General features: G+C 45.1%; 1 protein-coding gene across 1 annotated transcript in view; it reads right to left on the bottom strand.

Moving 5' to 3' along the window:
* The window catches only part of ABCC4 (ATP binding cassette subfamily C member 4 (PEL blood group)), a gene marked incomplete at its 5' end in the record, with an annotated part of 504496 nt that overhangs the window by 43646 nt on the left and 446613 nt on the right, over positions 1–14237 (bottom strand). The window contains one exon of the mRNA XM_082245314.1: positions 4356–4461. Within this exon, the coding sequence (XP_082101440.1) occupies positions 4356–4461 (106 nt within the window). The remainder of the gene's footprint in view (positions 1–4355; positions 4462–14237) is intronic.

The following is a 14237-nucleotide window of genomic DNA, read 5'->3' as shown; positions in this document are numbered from 1 at the left end:
TATTTTTGGTAAAAAAACAATCCCAAAAATTGTATATTGATTGGTTTGCGCAAAAGTTATAGCATTTACAAACCTTGGGATAGATTTATGGACTTTTTAATTTTTTTATTGTTTTTATTAGTAATAGTGGCGATCAGCGATTTTTAGCGGGACTGCAACATTGCAGCAGACAAATCTGACACTAAGTGACACTTTTTGGGAACCAGTGACTAAAAATATGCACAACATCAGGGGCGATCAAGGGGTTAAGTGTACTCCTAGGGAGTGCTTTCTAACTTTAGGGGGAATGGACTGACTGCAGGAAGAGAGAGATCTGTGTTCCTTGTTAGTAAGAACACAAGAACTCTCTTTTCCTGTCTGACAGAATGGCGGTCTGCCTTGTGTACATAGGCAGACCACCATCCTGTCATTCTCCTGAACGATCGCTGGTGGCGGGTGGGAGCGCAACTCAAGCGGTCAATATCTCAGGAACATAAGTCCCGCAATTTTCTATGCAGATCAAGGATGACCTTTTGTAGCCCCTTTCACTTCAATTTGTAATTCAGAGGATTTACACCCTGAGAGGAGTCACATCAGCTGCTACAACAGACTCCATTTTTAGGCCAGATTATTCTGTCACAGCCTGGAGTCAGGCTCGAGGGCCAGTAGCTACAACAGTGGAGCAGCACCCACTGACAAGCAGGACAGGTATACAAGCAGGTCAACTTGGCTGATGAGACGGGTTCACCTGAGGTGCAGGGTCTATGTACTAACCGGTATTCACCAGAGCTTATGATGGTGGAGATGGGTTTTACTGCGTGTTAGTACTAGGTCGTGGTCCTCAGGATCACCCCACCAGGAGGTGAGCAAGCTGGAGTCCAGTAGCAGATATAGCAGGTAGGGATCAAGCAGAAGAGTAGTCAGGAAACAAGCCAAGGGTCGGTAATTAATGGTTGCAGGTTGGAATGAAGCAGAAGTGCAGTCAAGGAACAAGCCAAAGGATGGTAAGGAATGCTAGCAAAGATACAGATGGCAGCGGGAGTGACAAAAGCGAGATATTGGCTGCAGGGAGCACAATAATCTGGCAAAAAAGGAAGTGCAGAGACATGGCTTAAATTAGAAGTTCTTAGGAGGAGCAAGGAGTTAAATGTTGAAGACAAACAAGATTCAAGGCAGGATCATTCAAGGAATTGTCCAGGGAACTGTCCAGCATTCCAGGCTGCTCAGCGAGCAGAGTCATTGCCAGACACAGCAGAGGTCCAGTGTCTAATCCTACAGTCAAGATGTACAGCAGTATAGCCCGACAGTACGTGACTTTCTGTGTCCTTCAATGGACAAGAAAGAAAAAACATTACAAATTTTGACTAATTATTTGTTTTTTGAGTAAAAAAAAAAAAAGAGTAAAACCCCATACCTTTCTTTTTCTCTTCAATGTCCGTTCCACAGTCGCAGGAAGTCAGTAAAAATATCTCGGGGGGGGGGGGGGGGGGGGTTGTTCACATCTGAATTGTTTGTGGATGTTTGCAGACAGATAGAAGGGAGAGAAGCCTTTCAGGATTCAGGAGAAGGTCGTCCAAATAACCCGTGGCCTGGATGCCCTGAGTTTTTAGAAGGGAATAGAAGGGAGGTGCTAGGATCTTTATGAATACTTTGGGAAGAGGATAGACCAGTGATGGCGAACTTTGGCACCCCAGATGTTTTGGAACTACATTTCCCATGATGCCTAGCTACACTGCAGAGTGCATGAGCATCATGGGAAACAAAGTTCCAAAAAATCTTTGGTGCCAAGGTTCGCCATCACTTGGATAGACCAAACGGCAGGGCGACAAACTGGAAATGATTGTCTTCCACTGCAAAGAGCAGAAAAAGCTGACGAGGTAGGTTAATTTTGGTTTTCTATGCATGCCAGGTATTCCCCTTGTCTCAGAGGCAATAAAAGACCTTGCATATTCAATGCAAATTTTGGAATTTGAATGTATTAGTTGAGGTATTTCAGGTCCAGAATAGGACTAATGATCCCACTGAGCTTTGGTACTATGAAGCGGTTTTAAAAAAAACGTTTGGATTGTCTTGTGGGAGTACTGGCGGTACAGGGGCGAGGACAGGCCGTGATGTGCTACTTGCACAGACACTGACAATAGTACCAGGAAGAGGCCACATTTGGCTGCATGGGCACACTGTTGTCAGTGAAGCAGAGAAGGATTGCCAAATGTTTAGATTAGACTGTTTTTATTCAAACATTTACATACCTCCCAACCATCCCTGATTTGCCGGGACTGTCTCAGAAAATTGTCCAAGTCCCGGCAAATCAGGTCTGAGTCCCAAAATGCCCATGGCGGTGCAGGGCGGCTGGGTTCCTGCATGCCTCGAACAACAAATGGCAGCTGGCATCTATGCCTCAGACATACAGTGCAGAACTTTGTGCACTGAACCCGCCCCTCCTCCTCCTGTGATTTCCTGTATAGGCGGGGAGCAGCACACCACTCTGCAGAATGCCTGATGTGAGGTCTGTGATTATTTCTGTGTACATGAGACTTGCAGAGGAGGGAGGCATGGGGAAGAGGGTAAAGGGGTTGGGGATGGAGTTGGTATGGGTGAGGGGGGGGATGGATTGAGCTGGGATGGGTGTGGGGGATGGATTGAGCTGGTATTAGGTAGGGGGGTTAGATGGAGCTGGTATGGGTGTGGAGGATGAATGGAGCTGATATGGGTGTGGGGGATGGATGGAGCTGATATGGGATCAGGGAGAAGGATAGACCGGGGATGGTTATGGGGGATGGATGGTGCCAAGATGGGATCGGGGGAAGGATGGAGTGGGGATGGATGGAGCCAGGAATGGGATCAGGGGAAAGGAGGGAGCTAGAATGAGATCAGGGTGGATGGATGGACCCGGGATGGGATCAGGAGGATGGATGGACCCGGGATGGGATCAGGAGAATGAATAGAGCTGGGATGGGATTGGAAGGATGGAGCGGGGATGGGATCAGGGGGAAGGATGGAGCAGGGATGGGATCGGTTTGGGGAGGATAGAGCAGGGATGAAATCGGGGGATGGATGGACCCAAGATGAGATCAGGGAACGGATGTAGCCGGGATGAGATCTGGGAATGGATAGAGTTGGGATGGGATCAGGGGATGGAGCCGGGATTGGATTGGGGTAGGGGATGGAGCTGGGATTGGATTGGGGTGGTGGATGGAGCCAGTATGGGATTAGGGGGAATGGATGGAGCTGGGATGGGATTAGGGGGAATGGATGGAGCCGCCCCCTGAATTCTGTATATTAAACACTACTGTCCCCTGCATTATGTATATTATACACTACTGTCCCCTGCATCCTGTACATTACATACTCCTGACCCCTGCATTCTGTACATTACATACTCCTGACCCCTGCATTCTGTACCATACATATTCCTGTCCCCTGCATTCTGTGCATTACATATTCCTGTTCCCTACATTCTGTGCATTACACTCTCCTGTCCCCTGTATTCTGTACATTACACACTCCTGCACCCTGCATTCTGTACATTACACACTCCCGCACCCTGTACATTACACACTCCTGCACCCTGCAATCTGTACATTAAACAGCCCTGCACCCTGCAATCTGTACATTAAACACTCCTGCACCCTGCAATCTGTACATTAAACACTCCTGCACCCTGCAATCTGTACATTAAACACTCCTGCACCCTGCAATCTGTACATTACACACTCCTGCAACCTGCAATCTGTACATTACACACTCCTGCATCATCTACATTACACACACTTGTCCCCTACATTCTGTACATTTCATACTCCTGCACTATATACAAAATACTGTACATTGTATACATCTCACCAAAGTCTTCATTGTCTCAACAGTTGCTGGTTGCTTTGCAGTTCCTGACTATTTGAATTAAGTTCTTCTTTAAGGTAGGCTCAGACAAAACACTCAAAGCATATTTTATAGGTACAAGGAAGCCTGGGTTTTGTTTAACCACATCTCTTAAGCCCCTCCCACTGCTAGGCAATTGGCCATGCCCACATTTTCCAGCAGCGCATTACCCGCGCCGCAGGTCTTATCCCTCCTCCAGTTTACCACTTTAAGTTTAGTCCAAAGAAAACTCAAAAATGAGTGATGACAAAATTTCTTATAAATAATTATCTCAATATGTGTACATATGGCCATGTACACAAGAATATATAACAAAATGCTCCTGTATATATAAAAAAAAAACATGCCAGTCTTTCCTTAGTAACATCAAGGTTTAGTAACACTCTTCTGGACGATATTTCATGTTTTGTGTTATTAATGTATTTAATGCATTAAGGAAAACTGATTCCATAATGATAAATTGCTGCATCCATTATGTAAAAGGCATGCATAAATACCATAATCTTATCACTGTCAATGATGGTGTTCAGCCTATGTGCAATAGTTAGTACTGTGCACTCAGCAAACTTTTCCCGAATTGTCTTCTGAATCAGTTCATCCGTTCTGAAAAAGAAAAAAAAAACCAATAAAACATGAGTGTACAGCAGTGTTAATTGTACAGTGCATGTGTTAAAGTATTTAATAAACTACAAAAGTTAAAATGTATTAGACTGGCTACAGGAGTTATTACTTCCAAAAATTATTCTTTCTATATAGGGTCTATTAACCACTTCTGGACCAGGCCTTTTTCTGACATTTGTTGTTTACAAGTTAAAATAATTTTTTTTTTGCTGGAAAATTACTTAGAAACCCCAAACATTATATATATATATATATATATATATATATATATATATATATATATATATATATTATATTTTAGCAGAGACCCTAGAGAATAAAATGGAGATCTTTGTAATATTTGTTTATCACACCGTATTTGCACAGCGGTCTTACTCACGCAATTTGGAAAAAATACACTTTTCTGTATTAAAAAACAAGAAAACAGTAAAGTTAGCCCAATTTTTTTCTATAATGTGAAAGATAATGTTACACCAAGTAAATAGATACCCAACATGTCATGCTTCAAAATTGCTCGTGGAATAGCGACAAACATTGGTACTTAAAAATCCCCATAGGAGACTTAAAACATTTCTACTGGTTACCAGTTTAGAGTTACAGAGAAGTTTTAGAACTCAAATTGTTGCTCTCGCTCTAATGATTGCGGCGATACCTCACGTGTGGTTTGAACACCGTTTACATATGTGGGTGCGACTTGCGTATGCTTCTGGGAACGAGCTAACGGGGATGGGGCACTTTAATTTTTTTTTCCTATTTATTTTATCTTATATTTCTACACAGTTTTTTTTTTTTTAATGTATTGATCACAAAATAAAGGAGCAAAATCAGGACTAAGCCCTGTCCCACCCACTCAGCGCTTAGGTATTATGCAATCCCACACAAAGGGTGATTCTCCCTTAAAGAGGTTGTAAACTCGTTTAAAAATTTTTTTTTTTTTTTTTACAACCTGCAAGAGAAAGACATAATGAGCTAGTATGCATCGCATACTAGCTCATTATGAAATACTTACCTTAGAACGAGCCCCCGCCGTGCCGCTCTCTTACCTGTATGACGAGCGACATGTTCAGTCGCCCGTCTTCCGGGATCGCGGCATCTGGCCATCTGATTGGCCGGAGCCGCGGTGACGTCACTCCCGCGCACGCGCGCGGGAGCCGACGGTCACGGCACGGGGCTCTGAAGGAACGGCACGATCAGCCGTTCCTTTAGACGCATGCGCCAGTGACGTCACTGGCTGCATTAAAGGTAAATATCTCCTAAACCGTACATGTTTAGGAGATATTCACAGTACCTATAGGTAAGCCTTATCATAGGCTTACCTATAGGTACAACTTCCTGAGGAGGGTTTACTTCCTCTTTAAGGATGAGCCAAAATGGTAATTGATCACTCACAATATTCAAAACAATAGCTGCTGCTATACCGTCAAATAATATCAAAAAAGGTGCGTATATAAACTAGGGATGCACCGAATATTCGGCGGCCGAACATTATTCGGCCGAAAATAGAAAAAATAGCACTTTCGGTGTTCGGCCGAATAAGTCAAAAGGCCGAATAATTTTGTGCCGAACAATAGGGCTGAACGATAGTCGATATGATATCGACTATCGTTCTGTGGCCGTAGGCGATATTCATATTGCCGAGGTCACGATATTTACAGGGGGAAGGGACTCGGAGGAGGACAGGAGGACTCTCAGACTTCCGTGAAGCCGGGACACTTCAGCGGTGAGCATACATTACATTACTCACTCGTGCACTACAGCCCGCCCCACACATTCAGTGAGTCTTACTCTCCTCCCTAGTTTTTTCAATGGCACATTCAGGAAGCCAATCACGCCGTGATTAGCTGCACAGCGAACCAATCACGCGTGCCTGCACACCTGATTGGTTCCGCTGTGCCGCTACTCACGGCGTGATTGGCTTCCTGAATGTGCCATTGAAAAAACTAGGGAGGAGAGTAAGACTCACTGAATGTGTGGGGCGGGCTGCAGTGCATGAGTGAGTAATGTATGTATGCGGCTGTGCTCCTTTCCAGGCTCCTACTAGTCCACCTCCAGCCTCCTACTACCACCACTATGAGAGACTGTCTGTCACAGTATAATCTGATCGAGTCCACACTGACACTGACTGACTGTCACTGAGTAATTGATGTTACCATATTAACCCTGACCTGCCCAGTGCCCTGTATCTGCAATTAAAATTTACAAGGCTGCCTGCATGCTTCCTGATTAACATTCCCAGCATCCTTCCCAATCCCTACAGTGTCACTAACATTAACCCTATGGTACAAGGCTGCAGTGTGCACTGAATCCCATTCCCTACAGTAACATTTAGGGAGAGAGAGAGACATGAGAGGACAAGAGAGAGAGAGAGAGAGAGAGACATGAGAGGACAAGAGAGAGAGAGACATGAGAGGACAAGAGAGAGAGAGACATGAGAGGACAAGAGAGAGGACAAAAAATTGGCAAAATAAATGGAAAAAATGCGAAACACCGCGTTCGGTATTCGGCCTTCGGCCAAACATTTCATTATTATTCGGCTTCGGCCAAGAATTTCATTTCGGTGCATCCCTAATATAAACCAAGCCCATATATGCACTAGCAGCGCTGATATACTCTTACTAACAAGAGAGGCAAATATGTCTATAATTCAAATCAATGAATGTGATCAGGTATATTCTTAATCAGTCACTATGAAGGTCCTGTTGGCAAATCGGCATGCAACAATGTATCATGCAAGTCTCTTATTCACAGCAATGGAAAGATAAGATAGTGTGGAATAGTCCCAAAAGAGATCTTCCTCTATTCCTCCAAACACCACCAAGAGCCTTCACCACACCGACGTGCTCCCCTAGGTATTAAAAACGTACCATTATTGCAAGGATCAAGAGCTTTTTGACCAAATCAAGTGATCCTCCACTATCAAATGGCGATCCCCCTCCCGGTCCTGGTAACAGCTTGACAATATGGATCAACGATTCCTCATATCATTGCAAGCAAATTGGAGGATAGCACAGAGCGTGGGTCATGTAAATAGAATCCAGGTGGTGGAAGGGGAACTGCTCACCAAGGCCTCTTAGGTATAATAAACTCATCAACCATACATTACACTCCTACTCCACACCGTACAGTTGGACTTCGATTATATACAGCTGGTTGCAGCCATAACTTACTGAAGTATACAGGTTGGTTAGAGGAAGATCTCTTTTGGGACTATTCCACACTATCTTATCTTTCCATTGCTGTGAATAAGAGACTTGCATGATACATTGTTGCATGCCGATTTGCCAACAGGACGTTCATAGTGACTGATTAAGAATATACCTGATCACATTCATTGATTTGAATTATAGACATATTTGCCTCTCGTTAGTAAGAGTATATCAGCGCTGCTAGTGCATATATGGGCTTGGTTTATATACGCACCTTTTTTGAATGTATTGATCACTTTTGTTCCCATTACAAGGAATGTAAACATCCCTTGTAATAGAAAGAAGCATGACAGGACCTCTTTAATGTGAGATCTGGAGCCAAAAAGACCTCAGATCTCACATTTACACGAAAAAAAAAAAAAACTAAAAAAAAAAAAATGGGATTTTTTACTTACCGACTGAGTCCACCGATGGACGTAGCTGCTGCTTTAACAACTTTACCACTAAGACTATTTTTGACACTTTTTGTTTACAAGTTTAAATCAGTATTTTTTGCTAGAAAACTACTTAAAACCCCCAAACATTATATATATTTTTTTAGCGAAGACTCTAAAAAAAAATTAAACAGTAAAGTTAGCCCATTTTTTTTGTATATTGTGAAAGATGATGTCACGCTGAGTAAATAGATACCCAACATGTTACGGTTTAAAATTGCGGACACCCTAAGGAATGGCGTCAAACTACAGTCAATAAAAATCTCCATAGGCATCGCTTTAAAAAATTTTAACAGTTATCAGTTTAGAGTTAGAGTGTAGCTCTTTTTTTTAATTATTGCTCACGCTCTGGCGATCGTGGCAATACCTCACATGTGTGGTTTGAACAGCGATTTAATTTGCGGCGCGACTTCCATATACGTTTTCTTTCGTGCGCGAGCTGACGGGGGCGGCTAAATTTTTAATTTTTTTTCCTATTTATTTATTTTTTTTAATTTTAACACAGGTCTTTTACTATTTATTTTATTTTTTTTATTTTAACACAGGTTTTAAAAAAAAAATAAAAATCTGATCACTTTTATTGCTGTCACAAGCAATGTAAACATCCCTTGTGACAGTAATATGCAGTGACAGGTACTCTTTATGGAGGGATCGAGGGTCTAAAATGTATTCAAAGCGCCGAAAACTGCATTTTTGAATACTGTCACTTTCTGAATCTGCCGCCTTTAGCAGCAGAGTAACCCGGACGTGACGTCATGGACGCCGCCTCCGGGTTACGTCATCGGAAACCCGATCGAAGCAGCTTCCGGCTTTGATCGGGACTCCATCTAGCCAGCGGACGTGGCGGCTGGATGCTTGGGTCTCCCGGTGGGACGGGAGACACGAGCAAAGCCATGGAAGGCGGCGGGAGCGTCCCCTCCCGCTCGCCGGGGTAATGATCGAGCGGCTCCTGAGCCGCATCGGTCATTACCACCGGAAAGCCAACCGCTGGCTCTAAAAAACCGTACCGGAGTGATGCCTCTAACTAGAGGCATCAGCCCGGTACAACCACGCAAAATCAGCAGACGTAGCTCTACATGGCTAATCGTTAAGTGGTTAAATCATAGATAGATGGGTAATCAGCCCCTCCCACTAGGAGTAACCAGGTAGAGCCAAAAGGTTTTGAAACGGCCAGGGGGCGGGGTCCCTGAGTTATTACCCCTGGCTTCAGTTTAGTTGCAAGCATTGAATAATAACCAAAACCCAACTCTTCAGAGAAAAGAGGGGTGGGAGCTACGTCCATCGGTGGATTTTACTGTAAGTAAAAAATCTAATTTTCTCTATTGTCCACCGACTGACGTAGCTTCTGCTTTAAATCATAGACAGATGGGACATCCAAAAGTAGTAACCACTGAGGGGTCGGGAAAGGACAAACTTTAAAGAATGCAATTCCCACGGCTAACATAGCCAACTAGATAACATGGAGCCCAACAAGCAACAACTGGGGCTCAATTGTAGCAAAACCATAAAGGAGAAGGAAAAGTAGACTGCTCCTTAAATGGTGGCCTGCAAAACTTTGCGGCAAAAGGATGCATCAGAGGATGCTAACACATCCACTCTGTAAAACTTGGTAAACGTATGTACCGACGACCAAGCGGCCACCTTGCAAACCTGCATCACTGATGCCTGATGGCGGAAAGCCCAAGAGGCACTCAACGCCCGCGTAGAGTGAGCCGTGACAGGGAAAGGAGGAACCTTGCCCTTAAGAGAATACGCCTTCACCACCATCTGTCTGATCCATCGAGAGATGGTCGCCGCAGATGCAGCCTGACCCTTACGGGGTCCATCCGTATTCACAAACAGAGTCCGACTTATGAAAGGACTCAGTAGTCTCCAGATACACCCGTATCGCCCGAACCACATCCAAGCAATGCAAGGCAATTTCCTTAGGATGTGAAGGTTTCGGACAGAGTGACGGAAGCACTATGTCTTTGTTCAGATGGAAGTCTGAAACCACCTTAGGAAGAGACGACGGATTAGGCTGTAACACTACCTTATCCCTGTGTATTACCAGATAAGGAGAACGGCAAGATAGCGCCATTAGTTCAGAAACCCTGCATGCAGAGGTAATAGCCACCAAAAAGGCAACTTTCTGCGACAAGGCGAGCAAGGAAATGTGTTGTATGATCTCGAAAGGAGATTTCTGAAGAACCGATAGAACCAAATTAAGGTCTCAAGGAGATAACAGAGACCTCCTGGGGGGAGCCAGATGGCAAACCCCCTGAAGAAACGTAGGAATCAAAGAGTGCGTAGCCAAAGGCCATTGGAAGTACACAGCCAAGGCTGAGACCTGACACTTAAGAGTGCCCAACGTCAAATGTTGGTCAGGATCCTGCTGATAGCAAAGGATCTAGGATGCAGCTTCAGCGATTCGCACCAACCAACGTACGCTCTCCACGTACAATGATAAATCTTCTGAGAAGTGGACTTCCTAGCCTTAAGTAAGGTAGGGATACCAGAATCGGACAGACCCCTGTCCCTTAACACTTTGCTCTCAACAGTCAAGCCGTTACAGCCAGCGACTGTAAAGCAGGATGGAAGATCGGACCTTGAGATAGAAGATATTCCCACAGAGAAGTGTCCACAGACCTGCGACCTTCAGCCGAATCACGTCGGCGTACCAGGATCTCCGGGGCCAATCGGGAGTCAGCAGAATCCCCTCCAACTCGACCCTGCGTAGCAGGCAAGATAAAAGTTTCAGCGGCAGAAACACATAAATTAGCCCGTACTGGCTCCAGGGAGCCACCAGGGTGTCTACTGCGTTGGCCAGAGCATCTCTGGACCAAGCCACAAATTTTGAAACTTTCCTGTTTTGTCTGGAGGTGAACAGGTCCACAGCCGGGGTCCCCCACCGGAGACACAGCTGGTGGAACACCTGTGGATGCAGGGACCACTCTGCCTGATCCAGGGTTTGACGACTCATGTAGTCCGCCTGCCAATTGTCCATGCTGGGAATGTACACGGTGGATAGGGCTGGGACGTAGTCCTCTGCCGTGCGCAGGATCTTGGCTACCTCCAGACCCGCCAGGGCACTCCTGGTGCCCCCTTGATGATTGACATATGCCAAGGCCATGACATTGTCGGACTGGATTCGGACAGCACACCCCTTGAGATTGTCCATCCAGTGGAACAGGCTCAACTTGATTTCTCTCAGTTTCATAACGTTGATCGGGAGCTTGGACTCTTCCAACATCCAGGTCCCTTGAACCTTTAGGGCACTCCCCCCCCCCCCCCCCAACGGGTCAGACAGGCATCTGTCATCACCACTGTCCAGAATACTGGAAGGAAGGATTTCCCGTGGAGAAGATTCAGAGAGCTGAGCCACCAATTCAGGGAGTCCTCGGATCTGTGACTCAAACGAATCAGACTGTCCAGGGATAGAGGATCCTTGTCCCATTTGACAAGGATCTCCGGTTGCAAAAATCTCGTGTGGGCCTGAGCATATGGTACGGCCTCGAAGGAGGACACCATCAGGCCCAGCACCTGCATAGATGGCCTGAGAGACACCAGGTCACAAGCCAACAGCGACAGAATAGCTTCCCTTAACTTCTGTAACTTCACAGGAGGTAGAAATACCTTTGCCGAAGCTGAATCTAGGATCATCCCTAGATACTCCAGTCTGGTTGTTGAAACCAGGGCAGATTTCTGAAGGTTAAGATTCCAACCGAACTGCTTCGGAGCGTGAATGGTCACCTCCAAATCCCGTTCCAATGTCTTAGACGAGTTTGCTTGGAGAAGAAGATCGTCCAGGTACCCCAGAATCGCTATTCCTCTCTGTCATAGCAGAGCCAGGATAGGGGCTAACACCTTGGTGAAGACCCTGGGAGCAGAGGCGAGACCAAACGGTAAAGCCACAAATTGAAAATGGTCCTTGTCCACCGCGAAGCGGAGGAATCATTGATGACCCTGGCAAATAGGAACATAGAGATAGGCATCCTTGATATTGATCGAGGCCATCAGGTCCCCTTGATGCAAGAACGCCACCACTGACCGCAGGGACTCCATGCAAAATTTCTGGATGCGCACAAAGCAGTTCAGAGTTTTGAGGTCCATGATTGGACGCAATTTGCCCTCCTTCCATGGAATGGTAAACAGGTTCGAATAGAACCCTCAAAAGCGTTCCCGATGAAAAACTGGTACAATCACGCCTTGTAACAGCATATCCCGAATCGCTTCCTGCAGCCCCGCAAAGCGGTCTGGGGACAGCTGAAGATTGGAGGGGAAAAATCTGTCTGGCGGACGGGAATGAAATTTCTACCCAGACTGAATTACCCCGTGGACCCATCGGTCGTGCAACAGTGAGGTCCAAGGATCCAGGAAGAAACGGAGACGTTCCCCCACCATGGAAGTGGCTGGGGGCGCCCCTTCAGGCAGTAGTAGTCATGTGAGGTATCGCCGCGATTGTTGGAGCGAAAGCAATAATTTGAGCCCTAGTCCTTCTCTGTAACTCTAAGCTGGTAACCTGTAGAAATTTTTAGTGTCGCCTATGGGGATTTTTAAGTACCAAAGTTTGTCGCCATTCCGCGAGCGTGCGCAATTTTGAAGCATGACGTTGGGTATCTATTTACTCGACATAACATTATCTTTCACATTATGGAAAAAAATCGGGCTAACTTTACTGGTTTCTTATTTTTTAATTAAAAAAAGTGAATTTTTTTAAAAAAAATTGCGTTTGGAAGACCGCTGCGCAAATGCGGTGTGATGAAAAAATATTGCAACAATCTCCATTTTATTCTCTAGGGTCTCTGCTAAAAAATATATATTTTTTGGGGGTTCTAAGTAGTTTACTAGCAAATAAAACAGATTTTAGCTTGTAAACACCAAGTGTCAAAAATAGGCCCGGTCTTAAAGTGGTTAAATCAGTTTCTAGGAAGCGACATACGACGTCGCTCTGGCCCTCCAAGGCCATAGAGTGGAGTGGGGGCCATCTTGTCTTCACTCAACTTCCTGCCTGAGAGGACAGCGGACCGGATCAGGAAGCGGCGGGAGGGGCACTTTTCCCGCCACCCATAAGGGTGATCCCGCGGCGAACCTGCCGCTGGGACCACCCTTATGTTAAAGCAGACCGCCCACCGTTTGTAAAAATACCAGGGTTATGGCAGCTTATGGCAGTTATGGCGTCAAAGTACCGACGTAAATACACGGTTGGTGGTCCGTAAGTGGTTTAAGCACTTTGCTACCTATGTACTCCGTTCTGTTTTTACCAAAAGAAACATTTACCAGCAGTGCACTACACAACTGAGTGGCAGTAGGTCTACATTCTATTCCCCACCCCTTGGGTATTATCACTTTTCCATAATAAGCAACACGCATAAGTCCTCCTTAATAGATTTCTGATGTCATAAGTGGCCAGAATTTTAGCACCATTGCCTTAAAACCAAGATCTCAATGGTTTAGGCAAGAGACTTGTAGTCATCCAGTGAGTGGGGAGGCCCTGCTAAATTTGCTGCAGGTTCTAGGCATTAGTTGATTACCTCATCCCATATTATTGATGGCAAACACCATCAGCCAGTTCATAGATTTTTCTCTTTGATCTGTGAATCTTATTTGCCCAGCTTAGGTGCAGAGATTTGCATATGCAAATCATAGGGCTCCCTTGATAAGCATTCAGTCCTCTACAGTGTTGCAAAAATACCCTTAGGTAGATTTACTAAAACTACCCTTTACTGAAAGATGCATCCGTTTTAAACATTCACAGAGCAGTGAGTGTGTGCACAAATTTACCAATTTCTATGGGTCTCAATTACTAAGAACTGGTGAACATGGGTTTTTTGCACAAACATTTAGAAGTACATATTATGCTGGATATATTTTTGTCAGTCTTGCTGCATTAGTTGCAAAAAAAAAAAAAAAAAAAGTTATCACCTCATATGTAATTTTTATTATCCTTTGTATAATAACTGGATTATTTGTTCATTCGCATTCATCAAAGGACACAGTGGAGCCCTTTAATCTCTGACCCTTAGGTTAAAGTGCTACCTTCAGGAGTACACTAGGCAGAAAACCAAAAGCACCGTCTAAGGGCAGGTCCTGACTGTGGCCTAACCTCCCGACTGCTGAAAACAGCTTAGTTTGCCAC

Source organism: Pelophylax lessonae (genome assembly GCF_965119305.1).
Source record: "Pelophylax lessonae genome assembly, chromosome: 2".
Taxonomy (NCBI): Eukaryota; Metazoa; Chordata; class Amphibia; order Anura; family Ranidae; genus Pelophylax; species Pelophylax lessonae.
The sequence above is the reverse complement of the archived record's forward strand: the minus strand, read 5'-3'. Positions and strand labels throughout refer to the sequence as shown.